Source organism: Takifugu rubripes, chromosome 10 (genome assembly GCF_901000725.2).
Source record: "Takifugu rubripes chromosome 10, fTakRub1.2, whole genome shotgun sequence".
Lineage (NCBI taxonomy): Eukaryota > Metazoa > Chordata > Actinopteri > Tetraodontiformes > Tetraodontidae > Takifugu > Takifugu rubripes.
The window spans coordinates 9,158,314-9,173,246 of NC_042294.1; the positions used below are offsets into that span (position 1 = coordinate 9,158,314).

A 14,933-nucleotide genomic window follows, 5' to 3' on the forward strand; every position below is an offset into this window, starting at 1 on the left:
GACCAACCAAACGCATCAACGGAACGTTTATGTGGAACATTTGGACGAAATCAGTAAATTCATTAAAGTAAGTTAGAAAAGTCAACTAATCGGGTTTGGGCCGGTTGGGGGGTGTAACCTAGCAACACGTAGCCACGCGCAGCATCCAGGTGACACAGATGAGCAGTAGCTGCGGGTCAAGAGGCCATTCTTTGATGGGAGGGTTGGTAATCCCACCCCGACCCCTGCTGTCAGCGCCGTAGTGCCCTTGGTCCAGAAACTGAACTCCGAAAAGAAGACGAGAGCCGATCCATCGCCACAGGAACGACTGACAAGCGTGCAACAGTTAGCAACTGTTTCATTTAAATGATTTAAACCACGGCGGTTTGGAGGCATCGCTCCACTTTGGCCTCGTTAAGCCCGCGCGGATCGATAAATAAGCTAATTCAGGCCCCCTGCTGCCCTGTCCTTCACCTCCAGACAGGAATCCCGTTGACACCTGACTTTACTGCTAAATTAGCTCTTGGAAAGAGAATTTCAAATAGTGCGAAAAGACCCGACTTCAGGTCGTGCGAGAGCGTTAACGCGCCTCGTGGAAGCGTGACCACGGACGGCGGGAAGGAACGATCCGGGCGACCCTGAGACGTGTCTCGTCCAACATCGGCCCGGCGTGATGAGGTTAATATAAAGGCGCCACGGGCGATAGCGTTATCTGTCCGCCGTCGCCGTGACAACGTGACAACGCTGATCGTGCCTGAGCTTCATCAACGTCGGTGATTCGGGGGGGGGGGTGATTACAATCAACACTGCTTCCGAAGCTAATGGCTCACCACACAATGTGCTTCATTCGTTAAACGCCACTTATTAAAAATTCCTACAGAACATGAAAGATTCCTCATTATTCCTCTTTTTTTGGGGGGGCACCTGAAAAGCTTCCTGTAATGATTTACACTCTGTGACCGAGGCTAGCGTGCGCGGATGCTAATTATTATTTACTCTCAGCGGCCGGTTTATCTGCCCCAACCTCGCTGTGATTGGCCAGCGCAGCTTCAACGTTCAAAGACTCTTGACTTGTCGAAGTTTCGGTAGCTGTCATAACAAAATCCTCTTGTTGCCTGGCAACGGGACATTGGGCGACAGATCGCGGAGGGTAACCTAGCGCGATGGCGGGATCCCTACGCGTGTTTATCCCGATCCAGATTTGAAACGAGGGTGAAAGGGCAAACTGGGGCGTGTGAAAGTTGACCCCAAAGGTCAAGCCAGCCTACAACGTTGCAGAGAGAACGAAGAAGCTAGCGCACGGCCGAGCACCAAACCTACAATTAGAGACGGGCGACAAACGTCTGGAGACACTCGAGGAAGCCGCCGTTGTTGAAAACAACTATTCCGTTAAGTGTTTAATTTCTGTTTTTGTGTCATTACCGTCGATCCGGCTGATTTTTCCGTGTAATTGCTTAGTGACAGAAATTATAGTCATCCACTTCCTGCCAGCGCGCCGACAGCGAGGCCGCGTTAGCCGCCGCGACAATCATCTTTTTCTGGCGAAGACGCGCTAAAGAAGAAGGGGACGTTTTCAGGAAGGGTTGGAGTCAGTCGGGGACGCGGGGACGCGTCTCCGGATGCTTCCTTTCATCTGTCTCATCCTTCCATAGCTTAACCCCAGCTGCCAATTACGCCGCGCGGCTGCTGTGCCGCTGATCGCCGTGGCAACACCTTTGAACCCTGTTTACCATCCTGGATCAGAGAGGTTACTTCAAAAATCCTCGAGGCGAGACACAAATAAAGCTAAACTGTGCCCCGTCTCCGCGGCGACGCAGGTGTAGACGGAGGCGTCTTTGAACATTCGGATGCTGAGGAGGCGGATGGATACGGTCGGGCCGTAAATTGGTCGGCAGCGGTGAGACAAACAAGGGGGTGCGCTGGCGCTCAGGAGACGCCGCCTGTGCTTAATGACGGCGTGGATCCTGCGTGGATCACACCGTCTTCCTCCCGGGTGTCCGCAGACCTCTGCCTGAACGCTGCAGCCCGCCCCCGCCGAGGTGTTGTTTGGCTCCCCCGCCCCGCCCCGCGCCTCGTCTCCGTTGCCCCATGTGGCGCTGGTGTCACTCCTGGGGAGAAGCGATGATTAAAATCCTTCTGTCTCCGCCGCGCCGCAGCCTCGCATCGCGCCAAGACTCCTCGCCTCCGGTGGAAGCCAGACGCGCCGCAGCCGCGCATTTATCTAGCTGTCTGGGCGGCGCTGGCGGCAGACGGGTGGGCCGCGCTTTCTCGCTAAAGCCCCGGTGCTTGACATTTGTCTTCGGAAGAGGAAATAAAAGTGGAAGCTCCCGGCCGTCTGTGCCGATATGAGACCGACTGACGACGGTGATGAACACCCAGACACGAAGCCTCCGGTGGACAGACCTCATAACACAAACCAGGGAATTAATCCGCCGGCTCAGGGACCTAATTACTGACCGAGGTTCAAACATCGGCCTCTAATCAATGGACACAAACAAACCCGGTGAACCTCCGAGGCGGCGGCCTCACAGGTTCCTCACAGACGTCCTCCGCCAGAATCGCCCTTCATTTGTAACGTGAGCGGCGGCGCGTTGGCGAGCGACCACCTCCGGCCGTGTGGGCTGTTTGTGATTAGAATTGAAAAATTGCATCTGCGTCTCGATATTGCAGCAGGCGGCCAGATTTATATCTGGCCGCGGGCCCGAATGTTCCCGCTTTAGCCGCGACAGGAACCCGGAACAGGGCCGCTAACACAACAAACACGACAAAGATGCTTCCAGATCAACCAAAAGTCCGGCAGCCTCCGCCAGCCCGGGCTGAGATCAGGACCCGGCTCCTCGTTTGGCTTTAATTAGACCCTCAAACCCGTTTAGGGCTGAGACTGGAGTGGCGGAGTCGAGCCGCGTCACACCTGAAACAACCCTTTTACAGTGTAATTAATCCGCTCGCTCAGGCCGCTGATATTTCCCGCTAACTCAATCCGCCTCTTGTTACAGCAGCCGTTCGGGCTTGTGAGCGTGCATGCTGAACACCGCTAATGTGCACGGGTAATTGCCTCCGGAGGGGCCGCCGCGCCGCGGGCAGCTGTTCCAACCTCCTCCAGGACGGACTCCACGGCAACGCCACCGTTTCGACGTCGCCTCCGAACCAAATCGCACGCCATCGATCAATATATGTGACAAAGAAGCCGCCTAAACGCGTCGCGCGGAAGTTAGCGAGCTATTCGGGATTAAGCACTTTTCCCAAGGGCACCTTGTAGATTCAATTTAGGATTAGGAAGTGGAGTAAAAAGGACTTGTTAGACCAGAGCGAGCAGGATGCTAGCAGCCTACGGCCGGGTCAGGCTCATCCCCCCTCCCTGACTATTAGCCTTCTGCCACTTAATCGCTCCGGCAGCGCCGCGGCGCCGGGCTTAGCGAGCGCATTTCAGCCGAGGCACTCTGTCAAAGTCACCCTCCACGATGGCCGAGGCGTGCGCCGCAAATGGGGCTAATTAGTAACCCGCCAAGACAACAGGCGCATCCTGCCGGGCCGACGTCTGGGGGCGGGGCTTAAGGCCCGTGGCGCGAATCCGCTACGTTAGCAGGTATCGACGGCGCGTTTAAGAGAAAACTAACGGTTGTTACGAACGACGCAGCCACTTTAACGGTCAATACGGAGACGAGTGTTTTTGGAGAACACAACGATTAAAGGCGATACTTTCAGCTCGTTGTGCTCGTGTTAAACACTTGAAAGCTGCAGGAGACTGAGGGGAAACAAGTTGTTCAGTTATTAACAAGTTATTAACAAGTTGTTAACAAGTTATTAACAGTTGTTCCTTTGATCGGTGCTGGAATGGACCAACGTTAAGAAGAAGCTGGAGAAAACGACCCTAAACCCACCACCCTAAAGGCACCAGTCTGTCCAATCAGCCAATTAAGCTGCTTTCTTCTGATTAAACCTGCTAGGTTCAGATCTGTGCACGATCAAGGCCCAACTGGCGAGGGGGGGGGGGGCGCCAGTTTTAGTGTTAGCTTCAAGCTACATGGAACATTGCGTCATGTGACTTCGGGGGGGAAGGTGAAGGTGGAGCCTACACAGGCCAGCGGTGAATCACACACTCACTCAGAGTGGGACTCAAACCCAGGCCCTTCTAAGAGGCTATGGCTAAAGGCTAATGCAAATATAGGTTATAAAATAAGTGGCCATATAACCCCCCCCACACACACACACACACACACACACACCTCATCAAAGTTGTGCGATCATCAACTCTGACATTTAGAAATCCACTCAGCCTAATGAAAGACGCGTCATGTGCAGAGGCGGCAGCGGCGGCGGCGGTGGGGGGGTGTTGAGCTGAGGGGGGGTCTGTAGAAACAACGAGGCGTGAGGGTAATGGGGTCGTTATGGGCTGGACGCGCTGTTTGATCCTCACTAAAGCAAATGTCCACTCTCGCTCTAATTGGCCCCGGCGTCGGCGAAACGCATGGGCGGGTTCGGGGCCCGACACCAGCGTAAAGATCAGCGACCAGCCGGCGGCTCCTGGGGGGGGGGAGGGGGGGGGGGGGGGGGGGGGGGTGTGTGGGGGGGGAGGGGGGGTTCAGGTTAAGGTCAATTTGAGTGAGTTTGGACGCAAACAAAAGCTTTTCTTCTTCAGCAGAATTCTGCGTTTTTATTGGGAGTAACTCCATCACGGTCCGGAACGCCGCTCAAGCCGCTCAGATGTGACAACAATATTACATCTTATAACGCTGCGATCCGATCAGCGAGCGGACGGATAGAGCCAAGAACCATCGGGAGCAGCGAGACGGAGCGCTGGCGGGGGCCCGGGAAGAGCTCGCAGGTTTGACAGGTTAATAAAGAAGCCGTTATTCCTTAGGAAAAGCGCCGATAAGCGCGGGGAGGAGGCGCTTTTTGCCACCCAAAGCAGGTTTTCATATTTTTAGCCGTCTCATCTCTTTAAAATTGCATTTTTATAAATCCACGTATGGAGCCGAGTCAGGTTAAACCTGCTCTGGACTCAGAACCAGGAGCGGGGCGGTGCACGTCTGCGGGAATATTAGCTAGTTTGGGCTAAAATATGCTAAACTTTCAAAGGAAAATGCTTTCAGAATTAGCATAAACTCTGAGATGACTACAGACGCTTCATCCTCTGAATATAATTGGCTCATTTATGAGTTTATTAGCACCAACCTCTGGTGCAGAATCCATTTTTAAGCTATCAATGTATGGAAATTGTGCCTGATACGATACGACAGAGCACCACTAAAACAGTTATCGTAATAAAATGCCGCCCCATTCCTGGAAAATGAAAAGCTGAAGCTAACGTGTGTATGCTAGCACGTCACGAAAACAGGAGAAGGAGACCAGCGGCTGAATCTTTAACGCTCTATTTTAATAAATGTGGATTAAATTAGCAGTTAATTGACCTTCTGCCGGATCGTCAGCTCAACGGCAGAAAGGAAGTGAGGAAAACATTCATCACTAATTCCCAAGTTCCAAACCGGCGTTACGGGAGGTGATTGCAGCGTTTTAAACGCGTTAATTAACCCACAAAATGTGAAGAAAAAAATGAAGGGTTTGCACGCTGGGAGGAATCCTGGCGGAGCTGCTGGAGCTGCGTGGATAAAAGATGGAATTTTCACCCCGAAACAGGGAAACACGGGCGCGTTCCCTCATGAAGGCTCCAGCTACATTCTCCATTAGCTTAAAGAAAACAGAAATCAGCCGCACTTTCTGCTCTTTTTAATCATCTCCCCACCTTCCTTGTCCAGGTTTGGCCTTATTGAATGTTTACGTGAACCTGGTGGGTCACCGGACTCATTTCCACCGCCCCATCGCTCCGTGGACATAAATCCACGCGCCGCCGCCGCTTTCATCAGCGCTGCCCGGCGTCCATAAAACCCCAGCGTGAGTGGATGTGCTGCTCGCTAAGCGGAGGACGGAGCATCATGAGATGGACGCTATGTTTCTGTTCTTGAAGGAGTGCTGCGCGCGGAGTAGCCGCGGCGCGGCGGGGCGGCGGCTAATGAGCCGGCTATGGAGATGTAGCGAGCGTGGCGGCGACACATTTCAGGGTAAAACGCCCTGCAAGTCAACAAACAAACTCACATCCGGCAGTTTATTTAGTTTTCCGAGGCCTCCGAACTGTTTTCCCCTTTGATTTTACTGCCGTTATCTTTATTGCATCAACTGCCGGCTGCGTTCCCTCAAATGCTGCGCTTCAATTTGTTGATGGCAAAATAAAACCTCGGTGTTGTTTTTATTGTCGGCGCGGAGGCGGCGAAAGTCGGGAGTGCTTTCAGTGCTGGTGGCACCTAAATAAAGATGGATGAGGCGTCTCTGGCTGCTATCGATATTTAAAGGCTAAAATAAGGAGGTGTGAGCTAGCAGTTTAGCCCGGTGACTTCTGAGGTTTGTTTGGGAACAGCGCTTCCTCTCGCTATCATCCGTCCCTCAGATATTCGTGTCAATCTGTACTTGAGTTCCCTGTTGCCATAGTGACCACAGCTTCGTGCTTTAACACTTAATTACGTCATCGAACTCTAAACTAAACTGGAGCAACAACAGAAGTGGTGCCTTCGTGAACATGGGGGTAAATGCAGGAGGAGTACTGCAGCTGGCCTCCAGGGGGCGATCAGGAGGCACTTGGCTGCAGAATAGTCCCATGATTATTAAGCTAACGCCTGTTTTCCACCTTTGTTCATCTCTGCGGGATAATTGCTGAGCTTTGCTGTGGAATTATGGGAACAATCTCGTTGAATGAACCCGTTTTTCTTCCACAAACACTTGCGTTTTAGCATCGGGGTGATGTTTTTTATTGCTCGGCTCCACCTTTAAAAGTCTTGCAGGTGCACAGGTGTATCACCCCTTTCTAAGCTCATATTTGGGCTTTAGCGCCGTGTTTTAAGAACACAAAGAGTCATTGGCATCTTCTCAGGCTGGCAGCACATTTAGCAGCTTTTAGCCAGTTGTTGCCCCGTTAAACCCTCCTTTTGCCTCCCAGTTTGGATGTGGACGGGCTAAACTTGCCCCCAGCCTGACCTGTGTGCGGTACCCACCTGTCTTGGGCTCCACGGAGAAGTACGGCTGCCCGTGGATGATGCTGTAGACCACCCTGGCGCTGTTCCCGTACGTGGGGTCATCTGCGTCGGTGGCAGCCACTTGCACCACCATCGTTCCTGTGGGCAGACAGACGCTCATTAGTTGCCACGACGACGCCCAGCCGGCGCGACAGGAGCAGCAGAAAGCAAGAGTAGCGGCCGTATGAACCGAGGATGTGACCAGTTACACCTATGAAAGGGCCGAAGAAGAAGGCGGAGCTAATAATCGGGGTAATCGGGTGGGTGCTGCTGTTGCCTGGCGTCCGTTTAAGTGCTGAGTCATGGTAAACGCCTTCACGGAGGCTCTCATACTGCTGCAGACAGACGCTCGTTTATATCTGCTGTCCTTTTCTTAACTTTTCTGTTTCCTCTCATGTTAATCCAACCTGCCGTGACCGGAGCTCGCCGCTTTATGCTTAATTACACATAAAAACCGCCATTAAATCCTTCGATTATTTTATTTTGGGCCAGCAACCCTCCCCCGAGCTGCCAAACTCCTGGATTAGCATCATTCTCTCTAATAAAGGTGCATCTATATCAGCAGTAGATGAGCTGCTCTGTAAATTTACACTTTAATTTAAAGTGTTTGACTATCGGGGGCACGGCTGGACACCTCATCACCCCCACATAAAAACCAATCAGCTGCTTTCACAGCCTGATTTGATTTACATGTAAATTTAGTGACACTTGTGCTCAGAAATACGTGATTCGGCTGCATCGGCGGTGGAGACGGCGACGTTACAGAGACATCTTTATGTCTGAAGCGTTAAATCCTCTCCGACAACTTTGGGTCACCACCAACAAAAACGGGAAAACAAACTCCTGGAGGTCAAAGGTGACGACGCGCCGCTAAATCACGCTGAAATCAGCTAAAACTGGATCTGTGGAGGCAACGAGGCTGGAAAAGTTTCTAAATCTTTAATTTCCTCGACCCCACACACACACACACACTCAACTCACACGCGGCTGATGCGAGTCGAGCTGACAGCCACAGCTGGGGGGGCAGAAGGGAGGTTTTTACAGGAAGTAAGGGGGAGGGGCACTGACGACAGGTCGTTCATTACTCTGACTGAGTGTTGTCGCGGCGACCGCGCAGGTTTCTCACCCCCGTGCAGCAGCTTTATGCCGGGACTGAAACCCATCGGACAGGAAACGTCGTCTCACTGACGAATTATCGGGCGGCTGGAATGACTCAGGCCTTAATTGGCTCCTGGACTGTGGTTCAGGTGGGGTCCAGCCTGGACTCATCAGTTGTTTATATATTTTGAAATGAGTTGACACCCCCCCCCCCCCCCCCCCCAACCCCGCTCCATCAGCTGGTTTACGCCCCCTGCGCCCATATTTCATCTTAATTGCTAGCCTAGCCGCGGCCGAGCGCGCCCGACAGCCGGGTCTATTTCACTCTGAAGAAAAACGCCGCAATAAAAATCACACTTTTTAACGCAAGGTATCTTTTACAGGCTTTTACAGAATGAAGTGATCACGAAAATTGAAGATTAGATTCCTGCGCTGTGGCAATAAAGCCGGAATTAACAGGCGCTGGCGCTCGGCGTGAACAATATAACAGGAAGAAGACGGAGGGGAGCCGCAGGAGTTATGGCGGCCGCGTTCGGAGAAGGACACCCAGATTATATCGTCACCTCTTAGTCATGACAGCTTATATTACAGGTAGTTTAAAATGCCAAGGTCAAAGGACGGGAGAGCTCCACCCACAGCTACATCCCCCCTACAGGTTGATCGTTAAACCCCCCTGGCAGCACTAAGAGGCTGTAAATTAGCCTTCCATATGGTCAGAAACCAACATCAACAACAGAATTATGGCAAATATCACCAAAATAACCTGTAGGAGCTGTAGATGAATGCAGCAGACGGTGATACACGGCTAGCTTAGTTTCACGCTAGAAAACCCAGCAGTGGCGTACCGCAGGGGTCGATAATCGGCCCCTTGCAATTTAACACCCAGACACAAAGATCTTAAACAGGTTAAAATGTGTGTGTTGTGTTTAGTGTAAACATGCGGGCCCGGGACTCTGAATATAATGATAAGATTTAGATGGCAAATCTGGCTGATGTTGGGATGTTTCATCAGAAAAAATCACGTCGTGATCTCGAGGAAAACGAAACAGGAAGCATCCGACTGTCACGCCCAACATCTGTGACCCAGACATTGACGTTTTGTCTCTCATTTAATCTGTTTTCTAACGAAGATGGAGCTCCTAAAGTCTGACAGAGGTGAATTTAGACAGAAATGAGGGATAAACGGTGTGTGTGTGTGTGTGTGTGTGTGTGTGTGTGTGTGTGTGTTAGAGCTTTTTACTCTAATTGAAATTTCATGCAGCTGTCAGGACAAAACGTCCAAGAATCTGTAAAAACGAAAGGCTGTGATGCAGAATTTGAAGGAGCGTGTCCACACACACACTCGATAATAACAACAACGGAGGCAAATCGGTTCAAAATACAACCTGATGTGCATTTAGCAGTTAATTATCGTCTAAGAGGAGGTGGATCGAACGTGAACGTTTTAGAGGAGAATACCAATAAAACACCCACAAGTTGCCCCAAAAAAACTACAGTTTAACTCAGGAGGAAACAGGAAGTGCGTACATGAGTCCTCAATGCTGATTGGCCGACGGTGGCCTGGACTCTTCCCACTCTTCTACATCCTTTCACATGCCTTCGTGTTCATATCCGATGCAAAGAGGAGCCCGCGGGTCACTTATCCTCCACGGAGGCCTGACTTTAGCTAAATGAAGGCAGCCCTTTGGCTCCCAGGGCGGGGGGGCTGCCCCCGCTCTGATCCGCGCCCTCATGAATTAGACAGGAACAATGACAGCCCGATATGGCGCCGCTGAGCAGTAAATCCAGGAGCCTTGGCTCTGACATTACATCCCCTCTCCTTGTAATGAGCCCTCAGACCGCTTCGGTGGCCCTTCAGCCTGCCAGGGAAGCCTGGACCCGTCCCGCTCGCGCCCCTAACTGTCCTCTGGCTCCGCCCATCCCCTCTTTGACGTGCAGGTGGTGATTAAGACAAAAGCCTGCTGGCTTCTCCGGACCAGGGGGTCGGCGAGCGCGGCCGCTAATTACTTTAATTAATTAAATTCACGATTCCCTCGGAATTGAAGCCATTTATCAGCGGCGCGGAGCTGTGACCATTAATGATTTAAAGACATCGACAACAGGATTGAGGACAAGAGGTGCGCGCCCCTTCCGTGTCCTCCGCCGCACTTATAATTGCTTTGAGCAGATATTTGCTGAGGACAAAGGCGTTTTTTCTCCTCCCGGTTCCTCTCGCAGGAGCCGAGACAACAGAGGTGACCTCAGTCTCATCGCTCGCTGCCGGGATCCCTCTGTGGACGTCTCCCTTCTTATCTGGGTCTGGACACGAGTCTCAGGGCCCGTGTGCTCTAATCCTCTGGATCCCCCTGCAGCCGCCACCGGTACCATGTAATCCTCCTAAAATCTTCGCATCTCTGCAGGAAGCAAAGCGTCTCACTCGGAAATCTTCCTGTTGTGGGTTTAAAATGGAACAAACACCTTTGTTTGCGACCCATTAGAGTCTGGATGGAACCGGGACGGAAGTTTGTCTGGTTTTAGACCAAACACGCAAAGTACTGGCTCTATTTCAATAAGCAAAACCCTCCGACGTAACACAATCTATCCAGAAACCTAGAATTAAACATTAACATTACACAATATATTTAACTTGGATGAACAATCTCCTACCATGAATGTTGTGGTCTGAAAGCAACAAGAGGCTCAAGAGTCATTGAACGCAGCACAGAATATATGAACTGTGACCGTGTGGTAGTGCTGACACCACTAGCATAGATGCTAATCATGTATTATCATTTCTATACAAAAATCTTGCCCAGTGACCGTAGAGACGCAGGAACCAGACTTCCCTGATTAAAAGGCATCAGTCTCAGGAAAAACAAACACTTTCCCCTCCTGGCGTTGACCAGCCTGAACTCTGAGCTGGCCGAGGACGCTCGCCTCCAGAGTGTGATTCAGACCTCCGGTTAGCTGGAGTTCACCTGACGTCGTCTCTCTGGACAGAAGTTTGCATCTACGGCGGTGAGGATGCAAATGGGGGCACTTCGGAACTCAGAGGGATCTCAAAAACACTCTAAGCGGGGATTTTCACCCCGATGATGGTGAATTCTGTCTGTGGATGCCACCGGTTAGCGCGCTAACGGCATCTGAGGTCGCCAACGATTGTAGCATCGTGTGTGTCTATACGTCAGGTTGTGTCTGTTACCCCCAGAGGTGCGTTTCCTCTTTTCAGGTGATCTCATCAGGCAACATATCAGAACAGCGATAACCTTCCCACGAGCCTCAGCTGTCCACAGGCGAATGACATTTACAAAAGAAGATGCAGCGTTACGACAGATATGAATCCCGGAATTCCACCAGGAACCTCTTCCATCTGTGCTGATTGCAGCCGTCTCAGGCAATCCTCATCCCAGGTGTGGAGCAGGTACCTCAGATGTGTCCCGGGAGCAGCTTTGCGTCTCTCTTCAGAGGGTTTTTTTTTCCCCTGGATTAAGCTGCACGAAGCAGAACGAGTCGGTAGCTACAAACAGCGTCCAGAATCTGGAGAATTTCCCCAATAAAACAACCGGCATAGACTTGGGATTGCGCTTAACTTTCCACAAGACAGCGGCGCAAAACCATTTAGCCGCTTAGCATATCCTCGCCTGTGGGGGAAACACGCAAAACAAGGAAAAATGATGAAACAAACCGAATGGGAGCCAGTCGGGCGGGCGGGCGGGCGGGCGCGGCGCTCCGACTCTGCAGAGGTCCCGGAGGGGCGTCGAGTCATTTGGAGGACAAGGCTAAACAGGTACGCAGAGGTGGATTCAAGCTAACGCTGTGTTTCATTCCGCCGCCTCGTGCTGCAAATCCGAGCGGCGAAAGCAGCGACGGCGGCGTAATTTGTCACTATTTTGGCGACCAGGAAAGCTCTTCAAACGGCCGCCTTCTCGTTTTTCCTGAACAGCCAGTCGGAGGGATTTCTGCTCCCGGCGGTTTACCCACAGCTAGCTAGCGCCTGTGCGTAGCGACCCGACCCTTCCTCTCCATCATGGACGCAAAAGCTTTCATGTTCCTCAACTCGCTGCTTTCCTCCTTTTCGAATTTTCTCCTAAATGCCCGACATGAATAAATTGATTGCATTGTCCGAAATTCCCCGGGAGCCCCGGGAGTCCAATCATTCCGCATCATCATTCTCCCGACGCTCCCTGAATGAAAAACACCTCCGTGGTCCCGGCGTCACCGAGGAGAAGAAGTAAAGAAAAGAGCCTTAAAATAAATGAAACTCTGAAGCCTCATCCGACACAGAACCTGCGCTCGGACCAGAACCCGCTCCGACTTCCTGGGTCTCTGACGACGGACAGGCGGGACAAGTTAGGACACGTGGAAGAGAAGAGGAAGAGTTTACCTAATGGCGACATCTCCGGCACTCCCGCTAAATACGGGCCGTCCGCAAACTTGGGCTCGTTGTCGTTGATGTCCTGGACCTTGACCACAAACTCCGACCTGGGCTCCACGGGCAAATTGGTGAGCCGGTCCACGGCCTGGGCCTGCAGGGTGTAGTAGGCCTGCACCTCGCGGTCCAGGCGCTTGGTGGCGTGGATGTCCCCCGTGTTCTCGTCGATGGTGAAGATGGAGGTGGCGCCATCGCCGGACAGCACGTACTTCACCTTCCCGTCGCCTTTGTCCACGTCTGAGTGCAGCTGCGGAGAAGAGAAGAGTCATGGGGACGGCGTTGGACAGATCACCGCGTCTTTGAATCAAACGCGGACTAAACGTAGCGCAGATGGTTTGCTAACTGTTGCTAACGTCCCCCCGGCGTCTGTTGAGATGAGCAGAGACGCGAAGCTCCGCGTTTACGCGCCGCTGGAGAGCGAACGGCGCCCCGATACCGGTCCTCCGCAATCCGCCGAGTGCGGATGAGTTTTGGAATGTTTATACGACGACGACGCCGGTGCCGATTTGCGCTTGAATTTGAACGTTTTCGTCGCAGAAATCGAAGAGGTTTCACTAAAATGTGGAGCAGCTCGGAGGCGCAAATCCGAGATAAAAGTCCCGTTTTTCGAGGCCGTTTCACTGTACTCGCCCGTACTTGCGTTCTTGTGAACTTGGGAAGCACCACCCAAGTGCTGTTCCAATTACAAGTGCACAAACTCCTACAGAAGTTTGCTTGCCTCGGATCGAGGAACGGCTGTAATTTCCCTCCCAGGATCTACTTTTTGCAACCTCGCCACGGCAGCCTTCACACAACGGCCACACAAACGAGTGCAAAGACGGTTTTCACGCGTTGCCACCGAGGAAAAAAACATCCGTGAATGCTTCGGAATAAAAAGCACTTGAATTTAGACCTTGATAACCCATTTTGAAGCCAGTGGCCTGATGGCTGCTGGCTCTTTCAGCGCGCTGAATATCACGGCGCCGGTCATAAATCCGAGGGGAAGGCCACCCGGGGCGGAGAACGATTAGTGAACCATTTTCGCCGCTGTACCGCCACCTGGACGCTAGGGGGCGCTGCTGCGGACAACAGCCACGTTTTTAGGCATCGACTAGACAAGGAACCGCGCGGAAAACTCTTGTTTTTCCTTAAATCAAACGCCAGTCAACTACCCGGGACCTTCTTTGAGACTGAAGAAAAGCGGAAAAACAGCTTTTGTTCCACGTGGAGACGTAAACCTGGCGACGCTGTCGAATCTGCCGGATTCCGGTCGTCTTTTTTTATTGTTAAAAAGAACAAACGGGCACCTTGAGCGGGCAATCACGCGGCGTCTTCCCTTGTTTGCCACACAACAGCCGTTGTGTGCTCATGTCTTTTAATCTCGCCGCCGTCACCCCCGAACTGTTGTTCGAACTTCAGTTTTCTTTAGTTTGTCTGTAAATGTCAACATCTGATGGCGGCGTGAATAACGGCGGCGTTCCGGGGGCTGCGGGGACGGAGACTGATTAGGTCAGTATTGAATTGGTGGCGTTGACGTAGCGCGTGTTGAACACGGAATGTAACAACAGAGGCCTTTTATTAATGGATTCCATCAGCCTCGTTGATGGATGCCGTGTTAGCGGTGCGATGATTGCGGCGGCTGTGTCCTCGGGGCCTGGCGTGATTACACCACCTCGTATGGCGCTCGCCCTGTTTACTCGCCAGCTGCCGCCAGGAGCGGACTGTCAGCCGTGAAGAGTCAACATTTGGTATGGAGGATGGCCTCCGTGGACGTTTGTTTCTGGTAAATACCAGGGGAGGGAAGGACAAAACCGGTGGGCCGCCAAGAATGCGGGACGGGTCAAAGGTCATTGTCCGACCCCTCTTCGTGGATTCCATCTCAGAACGGCCGCCGCTCATCTGCAGGTAGCGGTTAGCTACATCTACGCCGCTGTTCTTGGTAAGCTGATGCCCGGAGATGAGACGTCTGCGGGGCTGGGAGGCACTCCGAGGGATTGGGGGGGGGGGGGGGGGGGCACCTGAACACGCCGCCTTCGCAAATCGGGGTTGACGCTTATCGTTGCTCTGTATGCAGGCAGCCCTCCAGGGAGCCTGTTAGCTTATCATTAGCTTGTTTATCTTGTAGCGGGAGAGAAGTGGGGGAAAAGCATGAAGCAGCTCCTCATTCGTGCTTCCCTCACTCATAAAAACTGGAAAATGTGCAAGTCTATTCTTCTACACATTTAGAGCTCTTAGAGGGGGTTGTGGGGGGGGGGGGGGGGGGGTCCCTACTCGGCAGCTAGGACGAGTCGCTAAACAGGAAAATGTGATGACACTTGAGCTGAAATTAGTTTACGCACCCACAAAACCACGATGGTGCACTGAGGAAAAGATGATTAGCTGTGCTCGGTGGGCTTAAGCTG

General features: G+C 52.4%; 1 protein-coding gene across 4 annotated transcripts in view; it reads right to left on the reverse strand.

Moving 5' to 3' along the window:
* The window catches only part of LOC101069064 (cadherin-7), a 73,309-nt gene that overhangs the window by 19,187 nt on the left and 39,189 nt on the right, over positions 1 to 14,933 (reverse strand). For 3 of the 4 annotated variants that reach the window (XM_029842980.1, XM_029842979.1, XM_029842981.1), the window contains 2 exons: positions 12,505 to 12,799; positions 7,023 to 7,142 (listed from right to left, as the gene is read on the reverse strand). In XM_029842980.1, the coding sequence (XP_029698840.1) occupies positions 7,023 to 7,142; positions 12,505 to 12,799 (415 nt within the window). Of the gene's footprint in view, positions 1 to 7,022; positions 7,143 to 12,504; positions 12,800 to 13,444; positions 13,547 to 14,933 lie in introns of those variants that run through there. The other variant, XM_029842982.1, reaches the window with a different exon arrangement.